Consider the following 20,579-nt stretch of genomic DNA (forward strand, 5'->3'; position numbering starts at 1 on the left):
CTACAACAAGTTTCATGCATAACACAAAATGCAATTAACACAACTGTTTTCAAACAGACCTAACTACAAATTTATAATTTTGCGCTTTTAATCAATACCAACCCGACTGCGTACGGATATTATTTATACTTCACAAAACATTTAACAAAATCACATTTTTTATTCCTACTTCTTACTACATATTTTTTTGCACTTCTACTCAATTTTTCCTATTTCTATAATATTTTTTTTTACTTTGTATCTACTTACTCTAAATATACTTTTATCTACTCTTTGATACATCAGCACACATGCACTTATAAAACTCAAGACACATTAAAGTAAGCACCTATACATAATGGTCTTTATGTCTATAACATTAAAGTACACATTTGTATAAAAAACATTCACTAGTAAGAAGTACATACAGATTTGTTTTACTGCAATGAAACATCCACCTTAAATAATGGACATAAAGTTCACAATACTCTGCTTTAATATGCCTTGAGCTACACTTCAAATCAAACGCAGTCGGTCGAACAAATACTGCAATGATTTGACACTTTACTTAAAACTTCAGATGGAGAAAATCTTCAGCTTTGCATGGCGTGGCAAGCGGGGGATGACGGAGGATGAGAACAAGGATGACGGTAAGGGGGATGTGAATGCAGATGGGAAGGCTCATGAAAACTACGTCAATGATGACCAGGGGTTACAGAGGAGGCACAATGTTGATACTTTCTTGCAGGTGAGTGATTCTGGTCGTCTGTATAAAAACTATTCTAGCAGATAGAACTTATTGATAAAGTGGCTATCCAACAGTAGATGAAAATGACAGAATCTGTTCATTTGTTCTAGACACCACTACCTCGTTCATATAAAGTTACGAAAACATGTTTTTTCTTCATTATTATGGAAAATAAATACAGTTTAAACACCACAAAGTTGGAGCAAATTCTATATAGATGATTACATCTTTAGACATCATCATGTGCAATATTTTTCAAAATACATGAACTTATAATATTTTTCAAAGTAAAATTTTAACGCATATAATATTACTTTCCAGGTGCACTTCTTCGGCAAGAAAGGCACGAACGACTTGAAGTTCGAAGGCTTCCGGCAGTTCATGGAGAACTTGCAGACCGAAGTGCTGGAGCTGGAATTCCACGAGTTTGCTAAGGGTAACTCCTTCATTTAATAGTCATCATCTACCGAGTCTTTTTGCCAAATATGATGGGGTCTGCTTCCTGTCTCACCACTGAGTACCAGTTTGTTACAAGGAGCGACTGCCTATGTGACATCCTCAACCCGGTTACCGGGGCAACCCAATACCATAATATAGTTTGCGAATATGATACTTTTGATGTTGTTTTTTGGGCGGTCTTACAATTATTTTGATATGACACCCGTATTTTTACAAAAATAAATACTTTTGTATCTTTCTGTTTTATAAGAGGACCATTTTTGACACGGATCATAAACCGTTCTAGATATATAGATTGCGGTTACTACAAACACTTATTTATATGCGCTTAATTATTAACTAGCATATGCGAATAATAGAAGAAAAAAAAACTGAAAAAGCCAAAAAGTATAAAGTGAAATCAACATGACAAAAAAATCCTAGTTTTATGTTTTTTTACAAAAAAAAATCAATTTTATTAAAAATTAGTTTTTAATAAAAATTTTAATAATTTTAACTACAATAATGTTAATATATAAAGAATAAAAGACACACTGAAAGTAAAAAAATAAAACATATAAAAATAACCTGAGATATTTCTTTCCCAGGTCACGAAACGATCTCCGAGGTGGACTTCGCGAAGATCCTACTCCGCTACACGTACCTCGACACCGACGAGTATGATATGTACTTGGACCGGCTGTTGGACCGCGTCAAGTACGAACACGGCATCACGTTCGAAGAGTTCAAGACTTTCTGCCAGTTCCTGAACAATCTCGAGGACTTTACCATCGCTATGAGGATGTATACGCTTGCTGATCATCCGATTTCGAAAGGTAGGTATTATTTATTTTTAACTCATGTACTTTCTTTTATACTCTTTATATAGTACCTACCAAAAGTTCTCCCTTCTTCTCTACCCAAAGGGTACACAGGTACTAAATAGGTACCTACTGCCTTATGTAATTATGTACCATCCGTATGTACCGTGTAAAGTTAGTACTTCCTCGTGAGCCTGAATTTAATCGATGTGAATTTTCACTTTCATATCAGATAGATGTGCCCACGACCTTTTTAGGGCTGGATCCGCCATATTATCTAATTAAATGTTGTCTTGAGTTTATAGGAAAGTTTCTTAAATCCTATCAACTGTAGTCCTATAAATATATGTATTATGTTTTTCAGACGAGTTCCACCGCGCAGTAAAGATTTGCACGGGCATATCTCAGTCAGAGCACCTCGTGTCCACGGTGTTCGCGATATTCGACGCCGATGGTGACGGCTTGCTCAGCTACAAGGAGTTTATAGCCATCATGAAGGATCGCCTCCATAGAGGATTTAAGGTATGTTACCTCTTTTGTGAAATAGTGTATTTTTTTGTTGCTGGAGCGTTAAAGTTTATTTTTTACTTGGAAGTCGTTTTGTTATGTTCTGAATTTGAAAATTTTTCCGTTTTTTTAGCCGCAAAAATGTTTAGCTTTTAAGGAAATTACAAAAAGAAATGTTTTTTCCGTCTGTATTAAAACCTGACTATGTATTTGTAGACTTCCTCAAGAAATATGTAAGTTGATGAACACTTGATTGTCAGAAACTATTTTAGGTAGGTATTGGTTTAAGTTAACCTTGGAACTAAGAAATACTATCTAAAAAGCTTATATGGAAGTATTGAATGCATATTTTCAGTACGTCTATTTTTACTTATTGGAAGAAAAAAATCAAAAACACAAAAAGATATTCGCGACCCTGCCAGGATTCGAACCTGGAATCTTCTGATCCGTAGTCAGACGCGTTATCCGTTGCGCCACAGGGCCAGATGGGAGGGTTGGTGAAATACATAGTTAAATAATACAGAATACTAATACTATACATACCGATTTTTTTTACATAAAATATGTTTTTTTTTTCAGTCCTACGCGAAGAACGAAGGTTGGGAGGCGTTCAAATCTTGCGTGAAGCAAGAAATGAAGAGCGCTGTTTAATATCAATCACATTATTTGTAGGTACAATCGTGGAAATTAATAGTTGTTTCACTTGCACTGTGGTCGAAAAATATTAAAAATAATGAATAAAATAAACGTATGGAAATAACATTGTCATCTTATTAGGATTGAACATATTTGTTTAACAAGCTACCGCTTCTCGCGACTGGTAGTTATCTAAAAAAAAATGCGAAAGTATAAAAGCGGCTCAACTATTAATATCCACGACTGTACAACGATACCTCGACATTTGCCATAAATTACTAATATTTCAGATCTCACGGTCATTTTTTATTCTACGTTTTTTACATTTTGCTTATACTAAGTAGGTATACTTACTAGAAAAATTATAAATAATTTATAATATTATCTCAAAGGTACAATTTTCTTTGTTCATATCAACTTTTGGTTGCGGATTGAATTTGTTTTTTGTTTGTTCAATTACTTGCCATATTTTATACCTAAAGGTTGGTGTGAATTAGAAAATTGTTATAAATTTAACAAACATTATATTCAAAAACAAAAAGTGAGAGATTAATATATCTATCGTATTTATTTATAAATAAGATGCCAGTGGCCTAATATCGAAAATATTGCCTTATATTTTGGCTTATGTATGACGTTATTTATTATTTTTTACTGATAGGTAATATTATTTTGTATTTAACCATCGGGTGTACTCCAAAGTTTTTCAACGGGTAGTTTGAGATTTCAATACTAATATTACACATAACTAACTTAATTAAAATATTTCACTGCATTTAAAATAATATAATATATAGAATCACAAATGTAAGAATATACGATGGGTGTAATTTTAATTTCATAAATCTGCCACATTATGGTGCTTCATTTTGACGAAAATATTTGCTTTTATTAATTTATGTCGCAATTTTTTTCAATATTGTAAATATTATCTACTTATTTATTTACTAACTTAATGTAAAGTATTTTTGTGGTTTTCAACAGTGAGATTAATATAATTTATAGAACCAGTGAATTATTTCAATAAATTAATTAAATTAAGAGTAAGAGTAAAAAAATATACTTTTTGTGATTTGTAAATGATACTCTTGTTTTTTATTTGGGTTTTATTATATATAACGAATTTATATCTGTGGGTAGGCCTAGCTACTGGTAGTACAACTTAAGCGTATTACAAACTATATTACAAACTGACTGTACTTTTTTCAATAAAGAAATTGTAGCACCTATAATAAAAGTTGTTAGTCCTACCCCATTTGGAATTTTTGATCTTTATTATATTAAAACTTGCAGGGATAAGTTTCTAGTAATAACAATATTATTTCGGTTAGTGAGAGCTCTAAAGTTCAAAGTGTAACAATCAGTATAAAAGTTACTTAACTATTGTAAACTGCTAGTCAAGGGAGTCGTACAAACTTAGTTTGATACAACTTGAAGTTACCAACTCTACATTTATAATGTTTTTATTTAACTAATAATATTCACGTGTTAATCATTAGCTTGTATGTTCGGCCTTTTGATCTGATTAAACAATGTTTGAAACATTAAATTTTTGGTGTTTTTATTTTCCCCGTCCATTATAATGTAAGTCTTCTACAAACGATTGTTTACGTGAAGATATATAATTACTTTTCGGATAATAACAGGCATCCAGGTAAAGCATGTTCTACAAATAGAAGTCATAGGGAATAAATAGAATAAGATCTGAATTAAATATATCTTTATTTCATATTAAACATCAAATAGCATCTGTACAATTCTATACAAATTGAGAAATAAGTGAAATCCTTTACACGATCACATTAAATCGCGATTATTCAGTGTTTATTGTAAACAAGAAAACTTAATAAAACCGTGTGATGGCACTTATAACTAAAAAATAAATTAAATAATTCGAGAACAACACAAAAATAATTACAAAGGCACTAAAGGTACCTTCATAGTGAGTAGTTGGAAAGAGTTTAATACTATGAAAATACTACTTGCCTGCTAGGCTTTACGTATTACCGTACCTATACCATGAGATGAAACCATGAAAGCTCCTGACGAGACGATAATACCATATAGGGATGTTCGCAATCGATTGGAATTTGGTTGCCATAGAATGAAAAAGTGCTCAAGTGTCAAGAGCTTTAAGTTCCATCACTGTTGAGCAATGTTAAAAAATGGGTACAAATTGACGCATGGTTCTTTTTTGTATGGCTCATTTTACAGCGCCTATAGCGTTCACTTACGGAACTAAAATTGGTCATACTAAAAATATACGTACTCATAAATCTAGCATAACATAGGTAACCTATTATTGTTTTTTCATGGTAGAGGTACTGAACATATCAACTACTTTCTGACCTTTAGATCAAAACATGAGCTATTTCTGATGTTGAGATCGATGTTACGAAATGAAAATAATGAAATGATTAAAGGAACTCTTTTTAACTTTTAGACCGTTATATAACGTATCACATTCAACATAGTACAATACATATTTTTGTATAAACTATGTGTTCTTTCAGATATTATATTGCCCGCCATAAAGTAAACAAAAAATTTGACAAATCTACTGGTTATTCTTAACATTAACTAATTAGCCTTTGAATCAATCAATAAGCCTTTCGTTTAGTATTTAAAAATAAATATGTTGCTTTTTAACAAAACATTACATTTATGATAGAAGGTCTGAATTATTGAAATGAGAAAATATCACTTAAAAAATTACGTAATTTCGCAAATTAAAATTAATAACTTTAACAACTAAATTAAAATAAAAACTCACTGTGAGCAGAAGCTTAATATTACAAGGATTATTAAAAATTTTGAACTTGCTTCTAAAAATATTTTCGTTCATTCATAAATAGTTTTGTGGTCGCGTCCACATTGGTAAACATTAATTTACTAATTAAATGTTAAATATACATTTTACTTACATTATTCTACTTGAAAGTACAAAAAAAAGTTGTCAAACTATTACATTTTTAGAATGAAAAGATATACATATTATGTATTTAAGCTCGGCCGACATTTTACACATTAGAATATTTCTAAAAAGCCAGTGCTAATATAATAAATACGCCAGATTTGTGCTACTTCTACTTGTACCAATATAAACGCGACCTTATATATTCTGCACTTTAACCGACTCGGACTTGGCCATTATCGAACCCTACCCGGTCAAAGTGCATGATAATGTTGGAATCATTCTTGGATACTCACAATAAATTGTAAGTACTTCCGTTTTCAGACTTATTTCAAAAGATTTTTGTTATTTTCTTATTTTACAGAGAATTCTAGTATATGCTTTAAATTACAACCATTAAGAAAGACACATTTAGTTAGCTGCAAAATATTAACATTGCTTAAAGTACGACATAGAGAAATAGATCAAATCATTTCTTTAACCGACTGCCCAAAGGAGGTCCTCATCTACTATAGTATTTTTTTTTTACTATTGCTTATCTCAGATTGCTCAGTTTAGTACATTTTATAGGTAGTGCATGCAATCTAAAAATATATATGTTGCATACATATTTTCCCATGATAGAATCTACAGTTGCAAAGTTGCATTAATATTGCTTATTAAGAAATCAATAGGAAACTTTCTGCCTAAAATATTCAATACACAACCAACTTATCTAACTTAGATTCCATATAACATCTGGTGATTAATCATCAAGCATGGTTACCACCAAAATTAAAACATGAAACACAACCTTTATTTTAAGCTAATTTATATAAGCTTTAGTAGAATTCTCTGTAGAATATTAACATTTTTACGTTTGGTCAGTTGTCGTTATTAGTGAGCATCTAGTTGCTCAATATAACTTGATTTACAGTTTTTTAAACCTTGATTCAGATTTTCGGTGGCCTAGTGGGTAAAAAAATCTCTTCAATTAAATCAAATAAAAAATCAAGTGGGTTCGATTGGAATAAATTTCCATCGGAATTGGTTCTTGCTTGATCCCCAGGTCAACTTTTCGAAGTTTGTATGTACTTTCTATGTTTGTAAGTCTAGGACACCAATGACAGCGTTTCGGAGGACACGTTAACTGTAGGTTCCGGCTGTCATTGAACATCTTTTGCAAGTTTTGTAACATCAAGTTATATTGAGCTTTTCGTAAATATAAATACAGTTCAGCATCCCGGCATGGCATGCACGAGCTGCATCTGTTCGCCGGCCTCGGTGGCCGACGTGAGGCGGTGACGCAAAGCGAAGGCTGCCACCACTCGCGCTACCTGCAATATACAAATATTAGTTAGTAAATATTTATTAAATAAAAATATCTAGTCAAATGAAGTTTGGCTAAATATGTTGATGTGAAATGAAATGTGTGTACCCAAAAGTACTGAGTGAGATTTTGAAGAAACTACCCAGAATACACCTAAGAATACATGTGGAAAGCAATAAGAATATTGAGTATTGACAGCTTATACACCAAAATAAATATTTATCTATTGATGCACATTCAGTTTTCTTACCAGAAACACAAATTAAATTTTGAATTGTCTCATCTAGACACACGGCAGTGTATCCGCCAAGTTCGAGCAAAAAAAGCGACATACCGGCCGTGGGTTATATTACACGAACCATTTCGGGCCAAATTCGACCCCCCTATAACTCAAAATCTATTTTATTTACGAGTATCAAATTTCTAGTATCTGTTGAGACTCTCTCACTTATCCACAATACAAAATTTCATTAATATACCTATTGTAGGTCTTGAGATATTGACGTCAGAAAATCGCTATTTTTACTATACACTCACTGACTGACTCACTCACTCATCAAAAACCTAGACCACTTCCAATGGTCGTATTGACTTGAAATTTGGCATGGAGGTAGGTCTTTATGTCAAGGTAAAGGGAAAAATCTGAAAATGGCCAAGTGTGAGTCGGTTTCAAAATAATGAAGGTGTAAAATACTCAGTTTAAATTTATACCTCTAAGGAACTAAAGCGAACTGAATTTATCTATATTTATATAATATATCTTCGAATGGTCGTACCGATCTGAAATTCGTTACAAAGGTTTGTATTTAGTCAAAGTAAAAATCTGAAAACGGCCAAGTGTGAGTCACTTTCGAAAATAACGAATGTGTAACTTTGATCCACGAACATAATATATGATAACATGTCATGTCAGTCAGTTGGTAAATCTAGTCCATTTAGTTAATCTAGTTCATTTCTTTGTAAGAAGCATAGTGCATATTCAAAAATCTGAAAGATAGTATATGAGACATTTCCTTAACTAACTTAATCATAAGAAAAAAATAAAATAAACAACTTTACAAAAATAAATGAAATCCCACCCAAAACAAAAATGTGAAAGGCTGCCAAGTTCGATAATATGGAAATCCTTCGCCTATAAAAGAAGTGAGATCTGAATAAGTACCAAGTTCCATACATATACCTCAGTTAAAAATAGTTACTTTTTAATAATGTTACTTGGCAAGTTTTAATAGAAATTTAAATACTTGATTCATTGCGTTTAGTACGTTTATAACAAGGTGTGTGAAAACTTGCCAACTAACATCATTAAAAAGTAACTATTTTTAACTGAGGTATGTGTATGGAACTTGGTACTTATTCAGATCTCACTTCTTTTATAGGCGAAGGATTTCCATATTATCGAACTTGGCAGCCTTTCACATTTTTGTTTTGGGTGGGATAAAATTAACAGTAAGTATAGAATATATTTTTAATTGAAAATTTTTCATAAAAATATTCAAATTATAATGTTGATTATGTGTCCTTACCTCTCCCGGCGTATCTTCATGTACGGCGTGACCGCATCGCGTCAGCACTTGCATTTGGAATTTACCTGAAAATGAAATATCATCATGATTTTATACTAAAATGGTTAGTAACACATAGCTCATGGCATAACATCAACATCTAAACTTATAAAGATAAATGATAAATTCTAGTTACCAACGCAAAAATATGGTTGTCGGACACTAAGATTCGTCTATAGCTAGTGGCACATACCCTGCATCTGTCCGACAGTCAGTTCCCTGTCGAGGCCGTCTATAGAGGCCAGCAGCAGCAGCCGCGGCGGCCGCAGGGAGAGGAAGGCGGCCGACAGTCCGCGGAACCAGCCCGCCCAGTGACGCTCTGTCTTAGATAGGTCGATACGCCATTTGTACCTGAAAATGTGCAAATAAGTAAAGTGTAAGGTGTAAGGTAAGTAAACCCTTTTTTTCCAAAACTTTATTTTGGAAAAAAAGGGTTAGAAAGTCTAAAATTGTATAGAAAAAGTGAGTACATAGTAGAAAAACCACGAGTTTTGAGTTAATAATTAGCATATCATTGGACATTATGAAATTGACCTCATCATCATCAGCCTATCGCAGTCCACTGCTGGACATAGGCCTCTCCAAGTGTACGCCACTGAGATCGATTTTCGGCTGATGATGAAATTGACCAACATTATCAAAACTCAAACAGTGCAAAAGGCAGCAAGGAAGACAAAGCATGAAGACCAACCATCGTAACTTAAAGGCCATCATCAAACACAACAATAAATAAATTTCAACCACATGTTAACTCACTTCATAGTACTAGCGCCGTCCCCAACTGCTGTAGGGCGGGCGAAGGCCTGGGGCTCTGGCTCAGGCTCGGGCTCCGCTACATCCTCGCCATCCTCCTCAGCGATGCGGTCGGGCAGCGCCGCGTGTCTGGCGGGCTCGGGGGCGGAGTCCGACACTCGAGTGTATGTCTCTACTTCGTTTGTAGCTAGGAGGCCTGTTTCACAGCTGGGAATCAACATGTGACTATACATTATTTGATATTTTTAGCGCAAATAACACAGGTATTCAACATAATTAACACAGGTATTCAATATAAATAACACAGGTGTTCAACATAAATGACACAGGCATTCAACATAAATTACACAGGTATGCAGGGTAAATAATTGCAACAGTCCATGACACAATTTTACTAAGGATTGATTAAATAAAGCTAGAGATAAAATAGATCACTCACTTCACAATTTGACTGGGCATTGATACTCTCGCTGAATCAACATTGCGAACCTGGCCACTTCGGACGCTGAAAAAGAAAAAATAAAACATCATAAAAAAGGTTTTAAACCCAACTCATTTCAATATAGAATACTTGTTTATTGTTTGTTTACATACCACCACTCTATAGCATGTTCAATACTCTTGAAATGAGTCGGTCTACTCCGTAAGAAGCTCTGCATGCTGGCAAGGGCATCCATTGCAGTGCCTAAAATATATTACAGACTGTTTACTAACACATCAGAACCGACGGTTATTCAAAATAAAGGGCAAATTTTTGGGAATATATTCCAGGCTGAACAAAAATAACATGAACTATGTAAAAATTGTGCGATGAGTGTGAAGTCTTCGTGGCCTTATAATTTAACCACCTAAATCTCAATTTAAGTACGAGGATGTTTAATGTAATTTCAAGTGTATGGGGTGTGGTGTGTGTCCGAGATAATTTTTAGGAAACCTGGACTTCGAAGTCAGAAATCCACGTCATGATTGGTGTGACTTTAGGGCATGTGGTGGGTCATCTTTCGTAGTCCTATTCTACATGACTGACCTTCCACTACGTCAATAACAGCGATGCCATGTATGCAGTGCTCGAGCGAGGGCCGCTGCGCCACGCGAACGGCGACGGCGCCGCCCATCGAGTGCCCCACCAGCACCAGTGACGGAATGCCCTCGCTGAACAACTTGTGCAGCACTTGTTCTACGTCACTGGAAGACGGTTTAGTGTCAAAATGGTACTTGAAAAAAGTAATGGGATTCATAAGCAATCCCAATAAGACCCAGGAAGTTATATACTGAATGAATTTTGGAGAAAATATGCAATACTAGCTCTGTTACCAGTAGTTCCACCCATGTCCTGTGGAAACAAGTAGCGTATAGCTTTCTTCGATAAATGGGCTATCTAACAAGTAAATACTTTTTCAAATTGGACCAGTCATTCCTGAGGTGCAAACCAACTCTTCAGCTTTATAAATTTGCAATTTACCTTAATACCTTGCAGGCATATTTTGTTTCATTAAAATTTATGTATGTATTACTGTTACTGCACAGTAAGCATAACTTAGGTAACATTCTTATCACTTATAAATACTAAAACATAGACTTTGGAAATTATGTTAATCAGTTTGATCTAATGAGATTGCAATTTCTTTGTGATAATAACTAATACCTGCTGCACTATCTTAATATTATAGAGAACAGATAAACATAAATGTAGGGTAAAATATGTATGTGTAATGTTTTAAAGAGAAATATGTAGATTGAATTAACCTTGTGAAGGGGTGGTGCTACGTACATATCTATATCATGACGCTGATAGCAACAAACAGATGGCCCATCTAACATCTAACAATCAGGCTATCGCTTGTGAACTTATTCCAATTAGACTTATTGTTGTTATTTGTAATTTCAGAACCAATTTTGATGAAATTTGAACTTATTCTTATGTGTGAATAACTACATATAAGATACAGCTGAGTAGTTTTCTTTATAATAATACATACTGCACAAGAGTTTCAATGCTGAGGTCATCAGGATTCTCCACCTTAGTTTCCCCATGGCCTCTTATGTCTATTGATACCACCTGACAGTGTATCATGCTCGTTATCTCCTCCTACAAATTAGAAATAACATATTGAGTTACTGTAAAAGTTGTATAGGAAAAGAAACAAATATTTTTCTGGGAAGAAATCTGAAGTGTTCATTCATATAGATAGATCATAATTATTTTCCGATACCCTGAAATACTGACTTCTTTACTCGCTTGTGTGCAAAGTGTGACAGTGACAAAATAGTGCTACTCTGCCGTTAGTCTTCTATATTATGTTCAATTTATTTAGTTGCTTGCATTAAGTGGTAGAACAGTATAATGCACCCTTTTTAGGCATATTTCCACAAACAAATCATATTCTCTGAACAGATAGTAGCAATATTAGGTTTAGTTTCAAAGTCAACAATAATTTCAAAAGCAACAGGTTATCAACATCACAGCATGTACCTAAATTCTAAGAACAAAATCAAATACCGGTACTCACAGTGAACAAAGCCCAACTAAGTCCCGAATAACCGCCTCCATGTAACGTCACTATCCTGGGCCTGTCCTGATGATCAGGTTCCGGAGACAGGTACACCTTGAAAGTTCCTCCATCAGTCTCCACATCTACTGTCTTCTCAAAATACTCCTTCCAGGGTACTGGCGTGTAGTCCTTACGACGACCTGCGCCGAATGGCGCGAGCCTGTAAAAACATGATTGAATGAAAACCTTTATGTATTGCATGAGTCTTCTAGAGTTGTGAGAGAAAATAAGGTATAATGGTAACGTGTATGAACTGTCTGTAATATGTCACAAGAAAACTGAGGATAGCTATGAAGGCAAGCGTTTAATTAAAACAATCTTAATTTATCATACATTTCAATGTTTGAAAACAATACACATTTTTATAATTGCATTTTTTGACAATAAAACATTGAATGAAATGGCCTTTGTGTTTGCTTTTCCGTAATTTTACTTTATATTGTAAAAACAGAATATCAATTTGAGACTAAGAAACGAGGTTTTAATATTAATTTGTTGTCCTTTCTTACTTCGATACGCCAGAAGTTCTAGGGCATCTTGGCGGCAATTTGTTTTTCATTATCGTCTTCTGAAGAGCAGACATATTTTTACTTTATTCAGTAATTAAAACACTGCCGATTTATACACTTAATGTAATTTTTAATAACAACTCCAGTTCAGTTTATTTTTATTCTGATAGCATTTCTAAATTGCCCCGGTATTCTTTCTCCGACATTTTACAAAATGTTCCCAATTCCCACAGACTGCATTCAATAAGTTTTCTTACTAATCGACTAAATAGGCTTTAAAAACCAACAAATCGCTTCACTCGGGCAGATCAATATCGTGACATTGACGTTGGGTTTGTTTGGTTGGCAGCATGTTGTGACAGCTGGCGATTGGACCGGACCGGGGTTATTGTTTGTTTTGTTTGTGCAGATTTTTGCATAACATTGATACAGTATTTTGCTTATTATTAAAAAAAGTGATTTCTGAAACAGAGTAGCAAGCCGGCGTGCTAGCATTTAAACATGTCGGACAACGAACTGTGGTCGGAAAACAGAAAAATATGTCGTATTTGTCTCCGAATAGATAAACATTCGCATAATATTTTTAACAGTTATTACGTGGAGCGAAATACTTTATATTGTGACATGTTGGTGTACTGTACTAAAATACCGGTAAATATTAGCACCATGTATTATTTCAGAGTATTTTCAGTATTATACTAAAGCTCAGAGAACCTTATAGTTCCGGTCAAACTTTAATGCGTTTTACAACACTTTGAAAGGCACCGAAGGCCATCCAATAATTCTCTCAAGTCTTTCAAGTCTATTTACTAGTCATAAACTATGATATAATAAGAGTAATCACAAGCCTATATTTATTACAGGTACAAATGAAGGATGGCCTGCCTCCATACATGTGCAAGAACTGCATAATACATCTGGAAGACATGTACGAGTTCCATCTAGAATGCGAAGAGAGTGAGAAGAACTTCCACTGGCTTCTCTCCGTCAGATGAAGGCGAAGCCAATAATTTAGTCCTTGATATGTGAATTAATCAAAAGACTACTGTTTAGATGCGACTATGTTGTATAACATAATCTGCGACACATCCGGTTAAGTTATCATATAGTCCGTTTGAGTACCCACTTAGCTAAAAATAAACATCTTAAGATAATTTTCAATTCATTATATTGTTTTTATTACTGTATTTACATTTATCTGAAAGCAGATATTATTTTAAAATTAAATATTTAAATAAAATGTCATATCAAGATTGTTTATCTTTAGTTAAGTATCTACTCAAACGGAGTATATGTAGCGTATTAATTGTATGTATTCTAGAAGATGTAGGAATACCTATCATATATAAATATGATAAATGTAAAAATATAAATTCGATTGATGTATAAGAGTAGACTCGACTGGTTCTATGGTTATTTCTCCATGTTTAAACTGTTATGCGCAGCATATTGTTAGAATTTAATAATATTGAATATTAAACTATAAGTTTAACTTACTAGTAAGTAATAAGTATTAACTATGTTGGTATTTGGTTGATTGTTTTGTTGCGACTGTTTAATTATTTTTGTAACATATTTAACCATATGTACATAATTATTATATCATCATCATCATCCTATCCTTTTCCAGCTATGTTGGGGTGGACTGTTTTAATTGTAATGTAATTCAACATAACATAGTAGGCATCCTAGTCATTGAAATTTTAATTATAAATCACTTTTCAATTCAATAAATGTTCATAAATTATGAAACTTTTTATCTTCAGTAAAATTAAGAGTAGTAATATGGCGCGAAACGAAACCTTCGTGATACTTTCTTCCTTTTCTAACACACTGTTGCATCGATACAGTAAAGATAGATATAATTTGAATGAACTTACGTCATCACTGAATATTCCTCTCTCAATTTATTTTTCAAAAATATGTATACGCGTGGATTCGTAGCTATTTATTATTTCTGATCTTTTTATCGTAGCTCTTATAGTAGGTAATTTGCAATGTCAAGGCGTAGGCGTTGCCTACTTCACACCGACGAAATTCTCAAGCCTCGTTTAGATTCCTTTGACCTGTTTGAGCTGTGTTTCAGAAATGCTTAAATATTATATAAAGTTCGTGGAATTATATAAACCTAAAATTAGAAATGAAACCAAAAACCATGGTACATACATGTTAAGAAAACAAAGTACTCTATTGAGGTATGAATGTATTTTTCAATTTTCCCGCCATACCAATTACTCGACTAAAATAAACCGTAACTAATCGAGTTATTTAAGTCGATGGGAGATAGATCATTCCATACCTAAGCTGTCATTTTGGCATGTGTCAAATTTGTTTGTATCGTAATTTTTGACTACGAATAGCTGACTGGATATTTTTATTTCTTATTTTGTTCATAATTTTGTTCATAGAAACTCCTCGAAATCTCAGTCACAACAAACAATACATTATTTTTCACATGACTCGCAAAACCTGACCATGTCGTTATTAGACTTTACAAAAATATGTCGAATATGTCTCGAGCCAAACAAACAAACATACGATATTTACACCAGTTATTGTGTAAAAAGCAACACTACTTACCATGATATGCTAACAAATTGCACTAAATTGAAGGTAGCATACATTTATCCTAACGTATTTAACAGAAATTTACGTATACGTTTACGATAATCTTATGATTTGTGTTCTATTTCTAGCCGCAAAAAGAGGATGGTCTACCTCGTTTAATATGTAAGGAATGTTGTCGGCAGCTCAAGCGTACGTACAGTTTTAACGCACAATGTGATGAGAGCGATAAAAAGCTAAAATTGTTACTAGAAAACTTGTCAGAGGAAAGCAAACAGAATGGAGGTTTGGATGCAACTGTGAAACATGAAGATGATGGGGAAATAAAATCCGAGGGTATTGGTGTTGATGGGGAATTATTGACGACGCTAGATGATAATGTGCAGGGAGATCTGTTGCCAGCACTTGATGATAATGGCCAGGAAGAACTTAAGGATATTAAGCTCGGTAAGTGGAAGTTCAGTATCTGAAATAATATGGATTTTTTTAAATAAAATTTAATATAAAAAGCAGTCATTCCTGAGCACAATAAATTCTAGAAAAGATGCATTTTAGGTCAGTGGGTCGTCTTAGGGGAAGTATAATCCTTATTTCTTTCAGAGCCATTATTAAATGATGACGGAAGCAACAGCTCTTGGGATGCTGAAGATAATGATGTGTTATTAGAACAAAGTAAATCGAAGAAAAAAGGTATGATTTTTTATTTTTATCTTTTCCAAATAACCACCTTACCTTAACATGTATCTATTTGTGTAAATAAAAATATGCTATTGTAAAAATAACTCCTGTTTATTTAAGAAGTTACATTTTTGCAGAATCAAAATTACTTGAGGAGAAACCAAAAAAGAAAAGAGGTAGAAAGAAAAAAGGTAGGTTATTCTCAATTTCTTCAAATTATTCTCAATATGGAATATATTTAAACATGGAAACATTACCAACTTGTTGGTCCCAATATGGGCATATTCCAGATTGTTCCTAACTTGGAAATAAACTATAATTTTCTTCCATCGATGGAAACACTAACAGATTTTTGTACTCAATATGGAAACATTTCTAGCTTTTTATTCAAAACACTAGCTTCTGCCAGCGGTTTCACCCCCATCCCGTGGGAACTACTTCCCGTACCGGGATAAAAAGTAGCCTATAGCCTTCCTCGATAAATGGGCTATCTAACACTGAAACAAATCGGACCAGTAGTTCCTGAGATTAGCGTGTTCAAACAAACAAACTCTTCAGCTTTATAATATTAGTATAGATATTTAAACATGGAAACATTACTAGCTTGTTGTTCCCAATATGAGATTATTCCAGATTGTTCCCAAATTGGAAAAAATCCATGATTTTGTTCCCTCGATGGAAATACAGAATATTATCCTCAATATGGAAACATTTCTAGCTTTTTATTCAAAACATAGATTCACTAACAGTTTGTTGATACTAGCATGGAATAACTTTCAGTTTATAGTTTCCAATATTAAATAACTGTCAATGAAAACTACATTGGTGTTACCTAAAAACATAGATGTAATATACTAAACAAGATTGCGCACCCACAAAATATATATTTATGAACTCTATTCCACCACGGCTTAGGTGCGCAGTCCTGTTTACTATATTATGTCTATGCCTAAAAACCAGAAATATATAGATTTTAACAGTTTTTTTTTTGTTATTTACTGAACCCTTTGTTTTTTCAGTGTATTTAGAAAATGAAGTACGCCGCATACCAGAGAGTAAGCTGCCGCATCAGTGTGACATCTGCGGGAAGGTACTCAGTACTAAGAGTAATCTGAAAGCACATAAGGTGTGCCATTCGGATCTTAGACCGTTTCAGTGTACTGAATGTCCTGCTACTTTTAGGTGAGGATTTATTGATATTTCTTCATGGAAATATACTTCTGAGCTATGATCTGATATAACCGTAATTATTGGGAAAACACTACATCTCATGGTGAACAATCGTAACAGGGAGGTGATGAATTATTGAGGCCTTGTCCCAGCAGTGTGACAGATCAGATTAGGGAATAAATAAATGAATAAGCTTAGGGTGCATCTACACGGTGCAAGTAGCTTGCGCATGTTAACTTGCTTCAGCTACCATGTAGACACACCCTAAATGTATTGTAAAATACAAGAAAATACACTTTATTTCTTTTTTCGTGCACTTTAGGAGATCTTATAATGTAAATACCCTTTGCAGTAATATTAAATATTTTTGCAGAGGCCACAGTGCATTATTTCAACATAAAAAAATACACTCGGGTGAAACTCCGTACCACTGTGAGTATTGTCCGAAGCAGTTTAGTAGACGCACCGGACTCGTCAACCATGTACGAATGCATAAAGGTGAGTCACAGCTATTACTGGTTATTCGAATTAAATTGTTAATTTTGTAAAGAATATGAAATATTTATTATAAAATGAATCACCAAACTATCTAACTAATCGTGTTTATTTCTGGTAATAAATTTTACAAAGAACATGTCTATATTTTTAATGAGGCAGTTATTTCCTGTCTGACTATCTTGGGACACTGAACCATACTTCAGAGTCAAGACTTTTCAAATGTATGAACATATTTTTAAATCTATGTGGAAAATGAATAATATTAAAAATAATATTTGCTATTGCAGGAGACAAACGGTACAGTTGTGACGTATGTTTCAAAACTTTCGTGCAGAGCGCTCAGCTATCCATTCATTTGAGGAGACATAAAGGAGACAAACCCTTTTTGTGCCAAGTCTGTGGGAAAGGTAATTTATTAAACAATACTTAAGCATACTTAAGATAATGAGCGAAAATTATCTTCAGGACTTTGTCATTTTTATTTTTCCCAATGGTATAGGCAGACATTCTTAAAACACAAGAGTGGCCCATAGCTTCGTTGTGTAAATATAGATCCGCTAAAAACTGGACCCTAATCGCAACTTCTTATATTTGAAGCTAGCAAGTTAGCTCGTAATAACACTAACTCTACTAGGTCGTAGATTAAAACTGCTTCGTATCTCTTCTAGGATTTCCAATAAGGGCTGAATTGAAGGTTCACCAAAGGACACACAATGGCGAAAAGCCATACTCTTGTCATCTCTGTACGAAGACGTTTGCGACATCTGGCAACTTATCCATACATGTTAGGATACATAATAAGGAAATAAGGTGAGTACGCAATAATCTGCAACTTTATTTCTGAACTAGCCGTTTTCCCGCGGTTTCACCCGCGTCCCGTGGGAGCTACTGCCCCCACCGGGATAAAATATAGCCTATGTTACTCGCAGATAATATAGCTTTCTAATGGTGAAAGAATATTAAAAATCGGTCCAGTAGTTTTTGAGTTTATCCATTACAACCAAACAAACAAAGTTTTCCTCTTTATAATATTAGTATAGATATTTTTTAACTGCTAAACTTACACTGTTTTAAGAACATTTTGTAAGTACTTGAAAATAAAATTTTCAAACAATAACTTGAAAATGTTCCCCGTAACATACACTCAACTTATGGCATCTCAGATTAGAAATATTTAGTTCTGCATTTTTTTTCACAGATATAACTGCAAAGAATGTGAACGAGGTTTCGTGACTTGCAGCGCCTACAATGTCCACTTAAAGAGACATAAAGGCCAGAGAGACTACCACTGTGAATGTGGCAAAACCTTCTTCACATCATCGGCATTAAAACAACACAAAGTGGTTCACACAGGAGAAAAGAAATACCAATGCAAAATATGTGACAGAAAGTTCACACAAACTAGTCATTTAGGTCGACATTTTAGACGAGACCACGCTAAACCGAACGCGCCCTTACCTTCTTCGGAAACCTACAAAATAGTGTTGCCAGATAATAATGTGTTTACGTTAATAGATAGTACGATACAGAAAATTTCGCAGAATATTAATAGTGATGTGAAGTGTGAAGGTTCGTAGCGAAGGTTAAATATTTGTTTGAACGTAAAACTACCTCAGTAATGTAGTTTATTGGTTTTACGGATTTGTCGATATATTTTGTCGCAATTATGGCAACTTTTAATATAATTGTTTGAGTTTTTTCGGCAATGACACTTACTGTCCAGTGCCGTACAAAAGCCTTGTGGTAGGATGTCTTTCAGCTAATACAACTTGATATAAAGTACAGAATTATTTTAAAGTTCAAATAAAGATTTCATTTTCATTTTCAATAAGTAACGTTGGCAGCCTGTACTATGCAAAGCAAGGTCATCCATCATAAAATATGTATTAGTATATGATTTTAGTGTTATAATATTTATGTATAGTGTTTTCTATGGGCCTTGAGGCCTGATTTAATTAAATAAATGGGAGTGTTCAATATTACACCAATCACATCATTTACGTACCTACATCACAACAAATCTGGCGAATCTGATTCGTTTTGACTGATGGGATATTTTTATATAAATAATGAAAAAGAACCTTGTTACAGTGACAAAATATAGGAATAAATTAAAATATATATCAGAAGTATCGGAATGTTTTAGCTTGCTATTAACAAATTGTTGAAATTGACGATTTATTAATAAAATGATCAATATAGTTCTAGCTCCAAGAGGGATCGTAGATTTATTAAATAAAATAATGAGAAATATTTTCTTGTGGTATTGAATGGATATTTATGATTATAATCAATTGTCACAACGGATTATAAATAAAAGTACATCAAATTCAGTAAATTTTATAAGTCGGTATATTTATTTTATTAATATAAGTGGATTAAGTTGATTTTTTTAATTGTGAATTCATTTTGTATGTAATTAATAGAAAAATGAGTCAAATATGTTAAAAAAAATCTCTAAGTAAGTCAGAGATATTAATTACATATTATGCTACCTTTTTGTTAGACTAGAATAAGTTACCATATAGTTTATAAATTATGTATTTATATTAAAAATCTCATAAATTAAAGGGAAATGTGTTGAATAAATTGTAATTTGTGATAAAAAAGTGTGTACAATAATATAAATTTTAATACAAAAAATGGTGTTTTAATACTTGCTTAAATTAATGTCCTATCCTTGTAATAGCTATACACAGCGTAGGATTTGTAATTTTGTCTCTTTGTCTCACGCATATAACACTAAGCAGCACCCATCACATCATATTATTTTTTTCGGGCAGTCTAGCTTGTGAAGTGAAGAATTTTTCAAATCGGTTCATTAATTTATAGGGTTATATTATATAATCTGTGGTTATATACAATGGTTTATATCAAACAAAATATATTTTTCTTTATTATTTTAGTACATATGGATAGAGAAAAGATACCGCCTCC

General features: G+C 33.4%; 3 protein-coding genes and 1 non-coding gene across 6 annotated transcripts in view; 2 read left to right on the plus strand and 2 right to left on the minus strand.

The window, feature by feature from the left end:
* LOC110371371 (calcium uptake protein 3, mitochondrial) overlaps nt 1–3,290 on the plus strand; it is a 69,632-nt gene extending 66,342 nt beyond the window's left edge. The window contains exons 8-12 of one of the 3 annotated variants that reach the window (XM_021327589.3): nt 560–727; nt 1,049–1,163; nt 1,774–2,001; nt 2,351–2,508; nt 3,073–3,290. In XM_021327589.3, the coding sequence (XP_021183264.2) occupies nt 560–727; nt 1,049–1,163; nt 1,774–2,001; nt 2,351–2,508; nt 3,073–3,144 (741 nt within the window). In that variant the 3' untranslated portion in view covers nt 3,145–3,290. The remainder of the gene's footprint in view (nt 1–559; nt 728–1,048; nt 1,164–1,773; nt 2,002–2,350; nt 2,509–3,072) is intronic. The other 2 variants (XM_021327590.3, XM_021327591.3) reach the window with 2 other exon arrangements.
* On the minus strand, nt 2,904–2,976 carry Trnar-acg (transfer RNA arginine (anticodon ACG)). Its single transcript has one exon. It is a non-coding gene; the product is annotated as a tRNA-Arg (tRNA).
* Nucleotides 3,291–4,834: 1,544 nt separating the features above from the next.
* Nucleotides 4,835–12,956, minus strand: LOC110371390 (protein phosphatase methylesterase 1). Its single transcript, XM_064040853.1, has 10 exons — nt 12,732–12,956; nt 12,181–12,382; nt 11,650–11,759; nt 10,698–10,855; nt 10,265–10,355; nt 10,110–10,175; nt 9,674–9,877; nt 9,111–9,268; nt 8,879–8,943; nt 4,835–7,359 (listed from the first exon to the last, which is right to left on the minus strand). The coding sequence occupies exons 1-10, from the start codon at nt 12,803–12,805 to the stop codon at nt 7,258–7,260; spliced, it is 1,230 nt and encodes a 409-aa protein (XP_063896923.1). The 5' UTR covers nt 12,806–12,956; the 3' UTR covers nt 4,835–7,257.
* Nucleotides 12,957–15,095: 2,139 nt separating this feature from the next.
* On the plus strand, nt 15,096–19,340 carry LOC110371400 (zinc finger protein 558). The gene is made up of 9 exons (XM_064040879.1): nt 15,096–15,344; nt 15,428–15,743; nt 15,897–15,986; nt 16,112–16,165; nt 16,994–17,156; nt 17,518–17,642; nt 17,930–18,049; nt 18,311–18,452; nt 18,841–19,340. Exons 1-9 carry the CDS (start codon nt 15,207–15,209, stop codon nt 19,217–19,219), a joined length of 1,527 nt encoding a protein of 508 aa, XP_063896949.1. The 5' UTR covers nt 15,096–15,206; the 3' UTR covers nt 19,220–19,340.
* Nucleotides 19,341–20,579: the final 1,239 nt, after the last annotated feature.

Source organism: Helicoverpa armigera, chromosome 23 (genome assembly GCF_030705265.1).
Source record: "Helicoverpa armigera isolate CAAS_96S chromosome 23, ASM3070526v1, whole genome shotgun sequence".
NCBI classification, from domain to species: domain Eukaryota; kingdom Metazoa; phylum Arthropoda; class Insecta; order Lepidoptera; family Noctuidae; genus Helicoverpa; species Helicoverpa armigera.